The sequence below is a fragment of the Falco peregrinus genome, chromosome 2, assembly GCF_023634155.1.
Source record: "Falco peregrinus isolate bFalPer1 chromosome 2, bFalPer1.pri, whole genome shotgun sequence".
NCBI lineage: Eukaryota > Metazoa > Chordata > Aves > Falconiformes > Falconidae > Falco > Falco peregrinus.
The window spans coordinates 26,153,493-26,166,654 of record NC_073722.1 but is presented as its reverse complement, the minus strand read 5'-3'; the positions used below and the strand labels follow the sequence as shown (position 1 = coordinate 26,166,654).

The 13,162-nt window shown below is 40.1% G+C and overlaps 1 protein-coding gene across 1 annotated transcript in view; it reads left to right on the top strand.

The window, feature by feature from the left end:
- Positions 1–13,162, top strand: part of ANTXR2 (ANTXR cell adhesion molecule 2) — a 120,385-nt gene that overhangs the window by 55,552 nt on the left and 51,671 nt on the right. The window contains exons 11-14 of the mRNA XM_055795445.1: positions 1,312–1,390; positions 5,057–5,152; positions 11,356–11,397; positions 12,443–12,538. Coding sequence (XP_055651420.1) covers positions 1,312–1,390; positions 5,057–5,152; positions 11,356–11,397; positions 12,443–12,538 — 313 coding nt within the window. The remainder of the gene's footprint in view (positions 1–1,311; positions 1,391–5,056; positions 5,153–11,355; positions 11,398–12,442; positions 12,539–13,162) is intronic.

Here is a 13,162-nt window from a genome sequence, read left to right as displayed (position 1 = left end):
TCTCTGATCAAGAAAAGGCATGGCATGATATTCTTTTGCACTGCAGTTCATAGGATTGCTTTTCTAGTCAAACTTGAGCAGAATCGTAGTGCTGAAATTTCCCACAGTATTTCTCAGTAAAGTGGCAAAGCAAAACTTTGAAAATTTTAAAAAAAAATCACATTTAAAAAGTTCATCACTAACAAAAGTTTTGTTATAGTTTGCTTTATTTAGTGCATTGAAAGGGAATTGAATTAATTTTTTATTTCTATCTGTTCTGATTCACTTATTCCAGTAATAATTAGAAGTAAATTTAGAGTTATTCTTTCTGTTTAGATCAATTATTCATAACACAGATCATTTAAAAATGAGTTTAGCAGAAGCAACTTCCTTCATTTTTACTAACTGGAAAACTGGAAAAGAAATTAGCCAAATTAGTTAAAATAGCTTTGAACTCCATATTGACTAAAGCATTTGTGCCAGAATAAAAATTCATGACATATAAGAACAGTAGAAGTGATTACTCATTTTAGTTCATGGATATCTATATTTTTATTTAATTACATCTATGCATAATATAAACTGTCTGAATCTTGGGAATCCAAGCCAGAGAAGCTGAAGAGTCTTCTGATGTTTAACATTCACCATGTGTTGTTTTCTTCTAGGGTTAATTTGTAAAATGTAAACCACATACTATTTGTATGCAGTGTTTATGTACTATTTATAGAAAGTCTTGACCATTTATAATTATCCGACATTTTTATCCATAATGTCTGCATATGACTAAAGAGATGTTTATGGAACAGACAAAACAATGTTATTTTTACAGTTGAACTTCAGTTTATTTTATGTAAAACTTTTTGGAGTATTTTATGCTACAAGGAACAGAGAAGGGATATTCTCTACTTAGCTCTCTATCAAGAAGATGTAAATTATTTCCGAAGAGTAATCAACACAGTATCCACAGGAGACTGTATTGTTTATTTGAAGGAACATAAATTGAGGAGAAGAAAGCTCAGTCTGAAATGACCAGAAATTGCTTTCTGAAAGCTGCAAGGTCCAACCCTGTAGCAGCCAAGTATCTTCATCACTTGAAAGTCATCAGAGGTTTCTAGAAATGATAATACAAAGTAATAACGTTAGTTTTGTGATTTCCTTGAAATCACTTGTGGTGTCTGGTGCTGCTCAGAGGCTCCAACTTCCATCTTCCTCTCTTGGAACTTTTCCTCTGTTTAACAGCCTGTATGTACAAGTTCCTCTGTAGCATGTATATGCTTTTATTGACTGTTTTACATCTGCTGATTTTAGGGTTTTTTTTCTCTTTCTTTCCAGAACTCTGGAGGTTTTGGTGAGTTTGAATGAAGGGCAGTCTTTCATGTCCAGCTCACTAACAATCACCGCTTCAGAGTGTGTAAGTAAATGGCTCACATAATTCAATGTAAAATCCTGAAATCCAGTTTCTCTTTTGGTTTTACCATTGCATCACCTTTCAGTGTGGAGAACCTCAACACGTGGCAAGTTCCATTAGGCGTTTAGAACGCACAATCCTCCTAACTAAAAAATACACCAGTGTAGATGCATACAGAATATACATAATTTAATGATACATGATTCCTTAATAGGCAGTGCATACATACATATGTCTATATGTCCTAAGTCCCTTTCTCTGTATTTTGAGACACGCTTAAAATCTGTTTTGTAGCACCACTACAGTCAACAAAAGAATTTTCAGCTGTTTTAAATTCCCTGATAAAGTGTGTGTGTGGGGCTGCAGACATTTTTTTCTGCAGTTATATAAGACAATTCCCTTAATTCTTCCCATTAAGATGGCAAACAGCTTTATTTTAGGAAGATTTTTTTTTCCCCAGTACTCCACATAAGTGAAGTACTGCTGCATGTATCATCTGAGACTTCCTAATAACACATGAAAGCCATCACTTGTGTGGCAGGCTTGGAGATTTATCTTTGCTTTCTGACATAGGCTCTGTTATCGGGGTTTCTCCTTTCATTCATGCTGCGTCTGTGTTGCTAGCTGCTTCAGGAGCTGCTGGTATAGACTACATGCAGAACTGTATGTAGAGGGCAAGCCCCGGAATTCTGCTCCTCTCCCATGCTACCTCAGGCAGCTCTCCCCTGAGATCCAACCAGTGGCAGTGCGTTCCTTGTCTGTGTGGGGTTTATGTTATTCTATAGCTTGTGAATTGTATTCTGTTAAATACATTACAACAAATTACTTCAGCACAGTGTGCAGTTGTGGCTTTCAAAATATTGGGAAGCTTCCATGCCACCCAGAGACTTGCTCACTATAATGTGTCTATGTGTGACACAGTCACCTGGGATCCCATTCCAGCACAGCTCTGCTGAGTAGGATCAGTGGGAGCAGGCTGAAGCTGAGTAGGCAGAACCATAGGACTTCAGCCAGGGTGTGGAAGGTGGTCATAATTCTACAGGAGGATACTAACGTGACATAACTAGTTACCTGATGTTGGTGCCTGAATAAGGAGTGTAGGCTCTCAACTCTGTTAATTAGGGGGGAGAGAGTCTTTGTCAAAGCACGGGCTGGAGTACGTAAGTTAAGCCTAGGATTAAGATAGTATGAACATCCTGCTATGTTTTTATCATAGGCTTATAGAGAAGAGTTAAAAACAACCTCTAGAATAAACCACATACTTATGTAGCCAGTGACTTTTCTAACTTAATATATAAAATGTCTAATCTCATTTCTGCTCTCCATTATTTTCTTCTGTCTTCTGTATTATATAGACAGGACAATTAAAATTTTTGCAGTTAGACACAAGATGACTATGTAGGGATGGAGTTTTTGAAAACATGCTGTGCATGGATACCATGTTTCTGCAAATTTGTCTCATTTAAAGTGTGACTTCAGCGCAGCTTTCCTGTCAGGCATAGAAGCATACAGAACAGTACCTTCTGCTCATCAGCATGTATTTTTCCAACAGTATTTTTATCGCTTGTAGGTAATTAACCTAAAAGAGAAAAAAATACATTTTTATTCTATTAGTTTAAAAATTAAATACTTGGGTAACTGTGGACATCAGAGTCATCTCAGTTCAGCTCTTCAGTTTCAGGAAGAAAACCTGAATGAATTTAAGAGCTGAAGAAACACTACCCAAATCGTGTTTCTCTGTGTAAGGGCCTCCTTATCATGTGGAAGCATTTCAGTCTTACACCAAAGCACACTGAAACAGCCTCTCAGCCTGATAATGTAAGGACAGTACAGTCACAGGAGGATGCTGGAGACTAACAGTAGACTGTTTTTCTCTTTTATCTTAGTGCTTTCAGAGAACGCACATGTTAAGTTTGTCCCCATGCCCCCTTAAAAATTGCTAAGATTGCACATACAGGTAAAACCAAAGCATCAGTGCAAAGCAAATCACACCAAATTGCCGGGTATGGCTGTCTTCCCTCTGCTGTACACTTAACAGTGCTTCTCTGTGGTCAGAAATTTTCACTAACAGAAGACAGCATGAGTACAGATGTGCACTGACAGAAAGAACTGTCATACTACTGATCATCTCCCCTGCCCCCCCGCTTTTTTTTTCCCCCTTTCATACATGTTGCAGCAAAGACTGCTTCATACAAGGAGAGCTGCTGTTTCCATAGTAGCAGATGGGCAACTGCAAGAAATGGGTCACTGCTAGAATTGTTCCACTAATTCTGATAGCTGAGCAGCTGATGGCTAGTTGGTTGGAGTTACAAGTTACAGCCTCCCCTAGCAAACACACATTGTTGCAGTGAAAACAAAAAAACCCCAACCCATTGCATCTGGGCATCAAGGCATGCATCTTGCCTGTTTCTTGTAAATGCGAATGCCTCACTGTACCTATGTGTACTTGGAATAAAGCTCTGTCTCACCTTCCATTTGCAATGGTGTACCTCCAGTACAACTTTTCTCACTTTGACAGAACTCCTTACACTCTACTTTAGTCTTAGTGGTTCCCTGGGTGTCCCTCCTTTCCTTTTTCCCTGGCTGAAGCCTGAATACCTTCTATTTTCATAAGGTCACTTGCATTTTTCTCACTGGTGTTCTAAACCAACACAGCAGTAGAGAACACCAAATGTAAAAATAAAAAGCACCTGCAGGATGTGGGTTTGAGGTGGCAGGAGGCTGCCCATGTCTTTGTTAGAAGCAGTATTTCTGGAGGCAGTAACACTAGATCAGAATTTCGTAGGATGGTGGTTTCAGGTTCAAATAGCACTACAACAGGGATTTAGTGTGCTATAGTCTGTATATGCGCAAATGCCCCAGATGTGTGGGTGATAAGTGTAAAAGCCCTATTTATGTATTGTTAGTAGAGATTCCTTAAAATTCCACCCACCTACCTGTGTCCTCACAGGAGGAGAAGGGCAGCCCTCATCCACAGGCTTAGAGGGAGACTTTCCCCATTTGCATCTAACAGCTCATTTCTTAGCAGTCAACATACCTGTTATTTTCTTCAAGTTGAGCCTCATTCTTATCTCAAAGATACCAGGTTTACATCAAAATAAATGCACTGTCTTCAGCAGAAATAATCCTGGCTTGCACTGGGGCAAGTTGGGCCTGTTACCCATGACTGAATAACTTAATAAACTGAGGTTTTACTGGTAGACAGAAAAAAAAGTAGTTTTCAAAGTTTTGTAATTTTCAGTTTAGTATGTCCATCAATACTGCTGTGTTCAGCATGCTGTGTTCAGTCCCTTAGAAAACCTGAGACCTGCAGACCCCAGAATATTTAGGGAAGGAGAAACACAAATAGCATCTTACCATCTCCTCCCTCTTTTTAGTGTTGATACATCATTCATTGTGATACAGAGCTTCTGTTGAAGCATCCTAGCTTACCTTCTACATAACTCATGGAACTGAGGAGGCTTATGGTGTCACTGAACTTGTGCTACATACGAATTTGGCTAAGACACCCTTCTTGATCCTCTGTCGACAGTAATAGGAACTGACGAGTGGGAACGATTTGTTTGGGATTTGAATTGGTCAGTAGGAAGCTGTTTTGGGGTGAGCGGGAGAACCAGGCAGCAGTTACTTGCAGCATCCACTTACACTGTCTTTCTGCTTTCCTTGCAGTCTAGTGGAGTGGCAGCGCTTATTGCTGTTCTTGTGCTGTTACTGTTGGTGGCACTTGGTCTGCTCTGGTGGTTTTGGCCCCTCTGCTGCAAAGTGGTGAGTAAAGGCTGGAAGAAAAAGTCACTGGATGTGACTCACGATTGTAACTCATTGTGTTGGGAAACACAGATACTGTAGGAAATAGGTTAAGTAACAGGAGAGCTACATGTGACATAAGCCATCTGTTGGGGGAGTTTTCTTTCATTAGTGATATGCAATAAATGGAAGAAGAGACCAGCTTCGACACTGTGGACTGCACTCTTTAAAAGAGCTTCTGGCTTTCTGAGACCCATACACACATGAACCAGCATCAGTGTGCTGCTCACTGGCTTTCTACTGAGTGAGCATGTGTTGTATTTCTGTGAAATCTTTGATAAAAGCCTCTTCTCTACTATTTGAAAGTTGTTGGCCATAATGATATGCAGATGTTACCCTGAAATCAAGGATCATTTTAAAAGTACTATAACTAGAATTGGTATTTGTAGTCCATTACGGGCTCTCGAGTTGGAAATCCCATATCATCTTAATAATCCCTTGCACATGTTGCATCTCTTTTCATCTGAGTGCGCTCTTTATCCTACTAGCAGCGGTCAGCAATGCTGTTCCACTAACTCCTTCCATCTCCTTGTGTTGGGGTTTTTAAATTGCTGAAGTTTATTATTCATCCAGTTCAGTGACAGCGCTGAGGACTTGGGAAGTAGATACTGCTTCCAGGCTGTTACTGTATTGCGTGCCTAGTCTTGGGCTTGTGGAACCTGGGGCAGCAGAGGAGCTGGCCTTGCCTGACCATGCTGAAGCTCACATAACCAAAAGCTTTGGTGTAGTCTGTCAGGCCCCAGGCTATCCTAGGGCAACAAGTCCTCAGCCCCCATCGTCATGGTACGGAGTTTCTGAGGCAAGAATGACCAGCTCTTCTCTAATAAAAAGACTCTCTTCTGTCTCATACTCCACAATACAGTCCCATTGGAAATCTAGGGAGATTGTCTGTTAGTTGTTTTTCTTCATTTTATATTGTAAGCTTTCCTGTGGAAAAGGAAAATTTGAAATCAGTAAGAAGAAAGCTTCCTATTTTCTTATTTCAAAATAATTGGCTAACCTTGATTTGTAGATCATCTTCACACTGCTTAGTTTGTAGTCTTTCTGTCTGTAGAAGGAGGCTACAGCAACGCATTTCATGTAGATCTGCCATCTGGGGCAGGGCCAGAGGGAGATGGAGGACATGAGGAAATAATATTGCAGCAGACTTAGGCTAGCAGAGGAGTGAACATTATGTGTTTCAAAGTCTAGTTATTTTAAAAATTTGCATGTAAAATACAATTTAAATCCTTAAGTGAAGCCAAGTAAGGTTTTTTTCAGTGTCTCCTGTCAGCCAATTACAGATATACTTTGGAGTGAGTTGTTCCGCTACTTGCTCATAGTTGTTGAGAGGGATCATATCCCTTCTCAAGAGCTGCTTTAATGAAAGCAGCTACTTTTCTTTTGTCCTTTTCATAACTTCTCAAGTTTTTTTTGTTTGTTTTTTTTTGTTTCCCTAAGACAAACACACTTCCTTTTGAGTTGACTGATACCAGGAAACCTAATGTTCCTTTAGTTTGTTGGAGCTCTCAGAATGAGTTACCTCACTAAAACTTTGGTTTTTGTCACTAGCTGAATATGACTGTCAGAACATAATCCGTGCATCTGTAATTTATGTTAGCCCAGTCTTTTGCAGTTGGAAGTGCAATTGATCACATCATATTCAGTTGTGCATGCAGTTTAAATAATTTTCCAAGCGGATGCTTTTTTTTCGGGCATCAGGTTTACATATGTACAACCTAGTGAAAAAAATCGAAATACCCTTCATGCTGGTCAGTGTTCCAAAGTCAGTGCTCATCAGTGGTCAGTTCCCATGGTGTAGTAAAATTTCACATGCTATGCATTTTCCTTTCATTGTGGTAAAGTGATTGCCATATCTCGGTCCACTGACAGCAGGAATTCTCTTTCCAGTGATGGCTCGTAGTGACAAACAGTAAGGTGCTTTCTGTTTTGGTTCTTTTTTTTTTTTTTTTAATATCAAGGTTCTACATTAATAAAAGGCCAAATGTGTAGTTCTATAGTATTAATTTCCAGCCTTTTTGATATCTATGCTAATATAATACATTAAAATATTAGCTGCACCAGCCTATTCCCATTATAAGTGAAAGGAATTCTGTTTACATTACAGTTATGCTTCAGCACATCATGCAGAGCTGTGGAGGGATACCTAAGCTAGGATCTGACTAACTAGAACAGATGCCCTTTATAATGAATTGCAGAGCAAAGACACTGCCTTGGGTGCCAAAGATGCACCGTGGCATTAAGGCAGGTTTCTGTCTGGGCTAAACTATGTGGAGCTGTATCTGCACAAAGAGCTGCACTGAGCTGTGAGAAAATATCCCTTGGTTCTGATTCACATTGTCCTTAAGTCTGTTGCTCCCTGATGTTTCAGGGATAGTACCTTAACCTGTACATCTTTTCTGGATGTAGTGTTTGGTGCAGGAGTAATTGGCTATTTCTAGGGAAGTCTTGAGCTGTAGATTGGTAAGTTATTACTAAGAAGCAGCCTGACTTCTATGGGAGCAACAAAACCATGGCACTTTAAATATTAGTGCCCTCTGTTGTTTCCTCCCACTTCTCATGGATGTTATTTGTTTCTTAATGTCATTTTAGGACTCATTGCTACAACAATACTGAGTTCCAAAACCACATACTGTTGCAATGAACCTATTGCCAAATAGTGACTCTTCCTTTGGTTTTTTGTTTTGATGCTGGTTTCTTCAGATCATTGTACTGTGCCTCCGTTCTTCTCCCTCTCTCCTGCATCTGAGGTGCTCATATTACCTGTTATGGCCACATCTGGCTCTGTAGTTTTGGGCTTTGATGCCAGAGTCCTTGCCAAGAGAGGCAGCATATTAGGGCCAGGCAGGACCTCCTCTTCCCTTCCTCTGGGTCCACTTCCCTGGCAGAGTGGAAGCATCTGGTTTCTTGGGACAAAGAACAGGAGCAAGGAAGAAAGCAGCAGCCCTCCAACCTTGTAAGCATCCCATGCTTCAGAATCAAATGGAAGAAAGAGAGGCAAAAGGTGTTGTGGACAGAAGACAATGAGCATCCAGAGCCACACAAGCATGTAATCCCTACTGCCTGCAGGCAGAGTGGTGATCTTTTGGTGGTTCAGGCACTCCGCTCCATCCTTGCTAGGACTCAGTCTTGACATCATTCCTTGCTATGAGGTCCACGTACACTTACAGGTTGTGGTAGGGGGACTCCTTTTTCTTCCCCCCCTCCCCCTTTTTTTTAAAGGCAGTTCACTGTTGACAGTTCTTTCACTCTTCCCTCAATATCAGAACATATGATCGCATCAAGCTGGCTTCAGGCTCTGGTGCTGACATTTCCTAATGCCCACATCACGCGAACATTTGAAAAGTGTTAATGAGCAGATCAAAGGGACTGTTGCCTGAAGCAACTAACTTTTTTTCTTTCTTCTTTTTTTTTTAAGAAATCGGCTCTCCTCCAAACTTAAGTCTTCATTCTTTGCGACTAAATAAATGAGATGCAGCCTTGCCTTGTGATGATGATAATAAAACAAAACAAAACAAAATTAGGAAGTAATCCATTGCTATGTGGAGTTAATAAGACAGCAGCATTATTCACAGTCTTCTGTATTTAAACAATCTGAATTAAGTTCAGGAAAAGTTAATTTGCAATGTTGTGATCTTCAGCACGTGTAGTTTCATGTTAGATTTGCGTTGTTTTCTGCCAAAGCCGCATGGGTTCCTCGGATTTATCTTTTTAAAAAATGGCTTTCTGCTGATTTCACTTGAAATATCACACAGGACTGAAAATAATCTTTGTGTGCGCACGTGTGTGTGTGTGTGTGAGAGAGAGAAAGAGTGTGAGTGTGTGAGGAGCCTGTGGAAACATAAGGATGCAGGCATTTACATTCCACTTCTGTCAGCAGGGGTGAGTGTCTGCTACTCAAAGCAGATTATTTTCTCACACCACTGTCACGTTTAACACAAGTTTCATATTCTGAAGCTATTAGAAGTAGCAGCTAATTAATGTATTGGTTAGCTTCACATCAAGTTTGCCCTCTAACTTCAGGGAGTTTAGCAGCTGGCACAGGAATAGATCCTTTGCTCAGCAAGTCAAAAACTGCCATTGACTCGTGATTTTTGAAGCCCGGTAAGGTCAACAGAATTTTTCTTGATATAGTGGGGTAGAAATTTTGATTCCATAAACACCAACAGGCATAGGGCCCAAGTGAACTTCAGCGTGCATCACAGAGAAGTTTTCCTATGCAAAGCTGTCTTTGCTTGGGTGAGATTGCAAGACTGAAGAATTGTATATAAAGAACTATAAAAAGTGGAGTGATAATACCGTTTAGTATGTATTTATATAAATCCGCAACCTATCTAGGACTTTCCCTCCATATAATTTGCAGTCTTGGCAGCAAAATAGATTTTTTTTGAGGTAACCATTAGAGACAGGAAAAAGGGAAATAAGAATGGGAATTAAATAAGATAAGGTGACCCTTAATATATGGAAAGTACTGTTTTACTGTTTCCAGTCTTGTAATTGCTTTCAGTGAGAATTAAGTATCTTCATGCTTCAGAAAATCTGGCTTAGCATCCAAGTATCTCTCAGAATCTGTCCCATGATCCCCCTCTGTTGTGTTTCCTGTAAAGTGAGGGCAGTAATTCCAATTTGGCTCTCAAGAATGCTTTACTAATTAAATAACACATTTCTGTCAAGTATTCTGAAAATTCTTGATGGGTGGGAAGAAAAAGTATTCAGAACTATTTAAAGAAAAGTAATTTCTGGGATGTTTTTGCAACATCTTAGCAGCAAAGGGATCTCTGGTTAAAATCCATAGTTTACTTTCCAATCCACTCGAAGTACTCTGAGCTTGCTTGATGAACAGTTCAGTATCTTAAACCAGAAGTGCTGTAGAAAACTGTTCCCAAGGGTGCCATAACTTATTTCTCTTATTTGATAGAATGCCTGTATCCAGTGCTAAAAGTCCATAGCTTGTTTAGGCAGTAACTAGTAGCTATCCTGGTGGCACTATGACTGCATGTAAATCAAGTAATATAAATCAAGAAGGAAAAATCTTGATTATAGGTCAAGAAAAATGTTTCTTGTATGTATGATGCTATACATCTGTGCAGTGATTTTATTTATAGGCAGTGGTAAATGAATGTACTATAATTAATAGCACGGAGTGAATAAAATAAGACATATTTCAATTAAGGTTTTTAATCCTGCGTTAGGAGATTTAGGTTTTTGTCATCATGGACAGTTTTGGTTATGGTTGCATAATACTAAGGCATAGCAGAAGCAGACTCCTTTATATTCATGGTGTATTTCTGTACAATATTCAAGCACATAAAATGACTTGATATCACTGAAGTACTTCTTTTTAGCTTACAAACCTGCTTTTCTTGTGGAAGAACGGCTGTGCATTCCATTTTCATCTTAATCATTTAAGAGGGTTGCTGCTTTCCTCTTCCCCTCCCTGTACTGTTCAGTGGATTCCTGCCAGTACCAGGGAACTCACTGAGGTTTACAATGTATATGTGAGAGAGAGACTGGGAAGAAACTGTAGGTAGAGGTTTAAATATAGGTGAATTATCCTAAGAGCAGGCCTTATCCAGAAACAGTTTAAGAAGCCTTGTGAATGTAACTCCTGCTTGCAGGTACTCCACACTGAACAGTCAAGGAGCTACATAAATTACTGGATCTGAAATGTGACGTTTGTGGAAATGGTCTAGTCATCTGTAGAGGTGAGGTCTGAGCTACCAGAAGGTGTTTCACACTTGTCATGGGGCCAGAAATTATCCAGCATCATGGTACAGGGAAGCAGGGATCTTGGCTCAATATGTTGCAAGACCTCACATAGACCTTGGGATGCTTTTCCTCCTAGGCTTGCCAATTAACTCCTTAGGGTTTCATCACTGGCTATTACGTGGAATGACTGAGTTTATCCGGTCAGGAAGCAAAGTGGCAGACACGTCTGTCCAGAGTGTCTGCCAGTCAATTGATGTTATTTTCTATTAGATGGATGGTGTTATTTTCCAGAAGGCCTTGATAATCGATACCCAAGGGACTTGGCAGCAGTGGTTGCCAGTTTGCAAGCAAATGTGGGAGACTCAGATGGAAACAGTTCGCTCTTAAAATTTTATGTTGGCTTTTGGGTGCTGCCAGTGTGATTCCTTATGCTTTTATATGTTTGGCTCTTTCAGGTCATCAAAGATCCCCCTCCACCTCCACCAGCTCCAAAAGAGGTATGGTATGATGGTGCTCCAGTCATCACACTGGTTACATGATACCACTCCTATGTGCTTTCCTGTGTTCCATGAATCCAGTTCTTTGTCCTAGCTGCTGAAGAAGAAAGAACTGGCCCGTGGGAAGCCTTAAGCTGAGAGCAAGATGGCCAAAGTCCAAGTCTCTGTTCTGTCTCAGTCATCTCAGTGTGGCATGAATTAAGCCCAAATCCACAGAAATATTTAGGGGCTTTATCCCAGGATAATTGAACAGTATTTTTCCCATTCTGCAGCAAAAGCAGAAAGACTGAGTAGCTCTTGCATAACAGTCTAAAGATTAATGTATAACTTAAACAGCATTTTCCCACAGCTTTGGCATTCCAGACACTGAAGAACCCTCACAAGGGAATTTCTCTCCCTCTTGTGGGCAGTAATGCACTAGAGGATCTCCTGGTGTCCTCAGTATTTTTGCCCCTTGGTCTTGATTTAGCCAGTTGCTTGAGCGTACTCAAGTGTACTCTGACAGTTAAGTCCGTGATAAGGCACACTTCATTGAGCTGAGGCAGCCAAGAGCGAGTTTGACAAAGGTTGGCTTAGGAAACTGTGATCGGCTGTGTAACCTTTATCTGCAGATCTGCTGAACACCGTCTGCTGAATCCAAATGAGTGGGGCTGATGATCTGGCTGTGTGAAGGCATTATATTTTCTGTAGAAGCAGTCACTGCAAATCCTTTTCTTTGTGTCTGTTTTGCTTATTTTTATTAGCGGAAAGGAAAAGGATGAGACAAACAAATAGTTGTCAGTAGAACACACAGTTGGATTCACCATTTGGACTTTCCTAACGGTTGCCACCAATGCTTTTCCCATGCAAAATGTCAAAAATATTTCCAAATGTGACCAGATCTTGTTTGCTATTCAGTAAACATTTGGGGAACCTAAATACCTCATCTTTCACACCTAACATGGGAAAACTTTCTGTCTGTGAGCTCTAGTGAAATACACACCTAGTAAGAGGGAAGAAAGAGGTGTATTTTTAAAGTAAATGTTATTTGAATTTATTTGTACAGGAGGAAGAACAAGAGCCCCTGCCTACCAAGAAATGGCCCACAGTGGATGCTTCCTACTATGGCGGACGAGGAGTTGGAGGAATTAAAAGGATGGAGGTTTGTACGATATGGAGATGCCAATTCACTAAAACACAAGCTCTCTGAGGCTGCAAATGGTGGAAACAAAGGCTTTTAAAGTGTACTGAAAATACAAGGGCATAATGTGTGCTTCTTTTCCAGTGACATAAGCCTTGTAAAATTTTTTACTATTTTGAACAATTTTGACCTTGCCTATGAAAGAACAGCTTTCAGTAGTTCCATTTGACTGGAACTTTAAAGAGCTGCCTGAAGACATGCTCTTTCCATCAAGCTAATGAGAAAGAGGGAGTGAGAGCCTTTTCTGAATGTTTTGGAAGAAATTACAGTGAAACATAAGTCCTCCAACTGTGGGCCAGCCAAATGCGCTGACAATGGTGATGCTAAGGAGAGGCTTGATCCCAAAGGAACTCACAGCGACAACAGTGCCTGTCTTTGAAGAGACATGATAGCATCATGTTAATTAAAACAGAATGAAAAATGTGCATCCTTATGGGCACGTCCTTATGTCAGATTTTATAGTCAAGTCAGCCTTTATGGAATTTGCAAAGCAGTTTTCTGCAGTTTTTAACTTCAGTCTAGGAAACTGTTTCTGTCTGAAATACCCACCTAGGCCCTGTTGATGTATCTTGATGAAACTTTAAA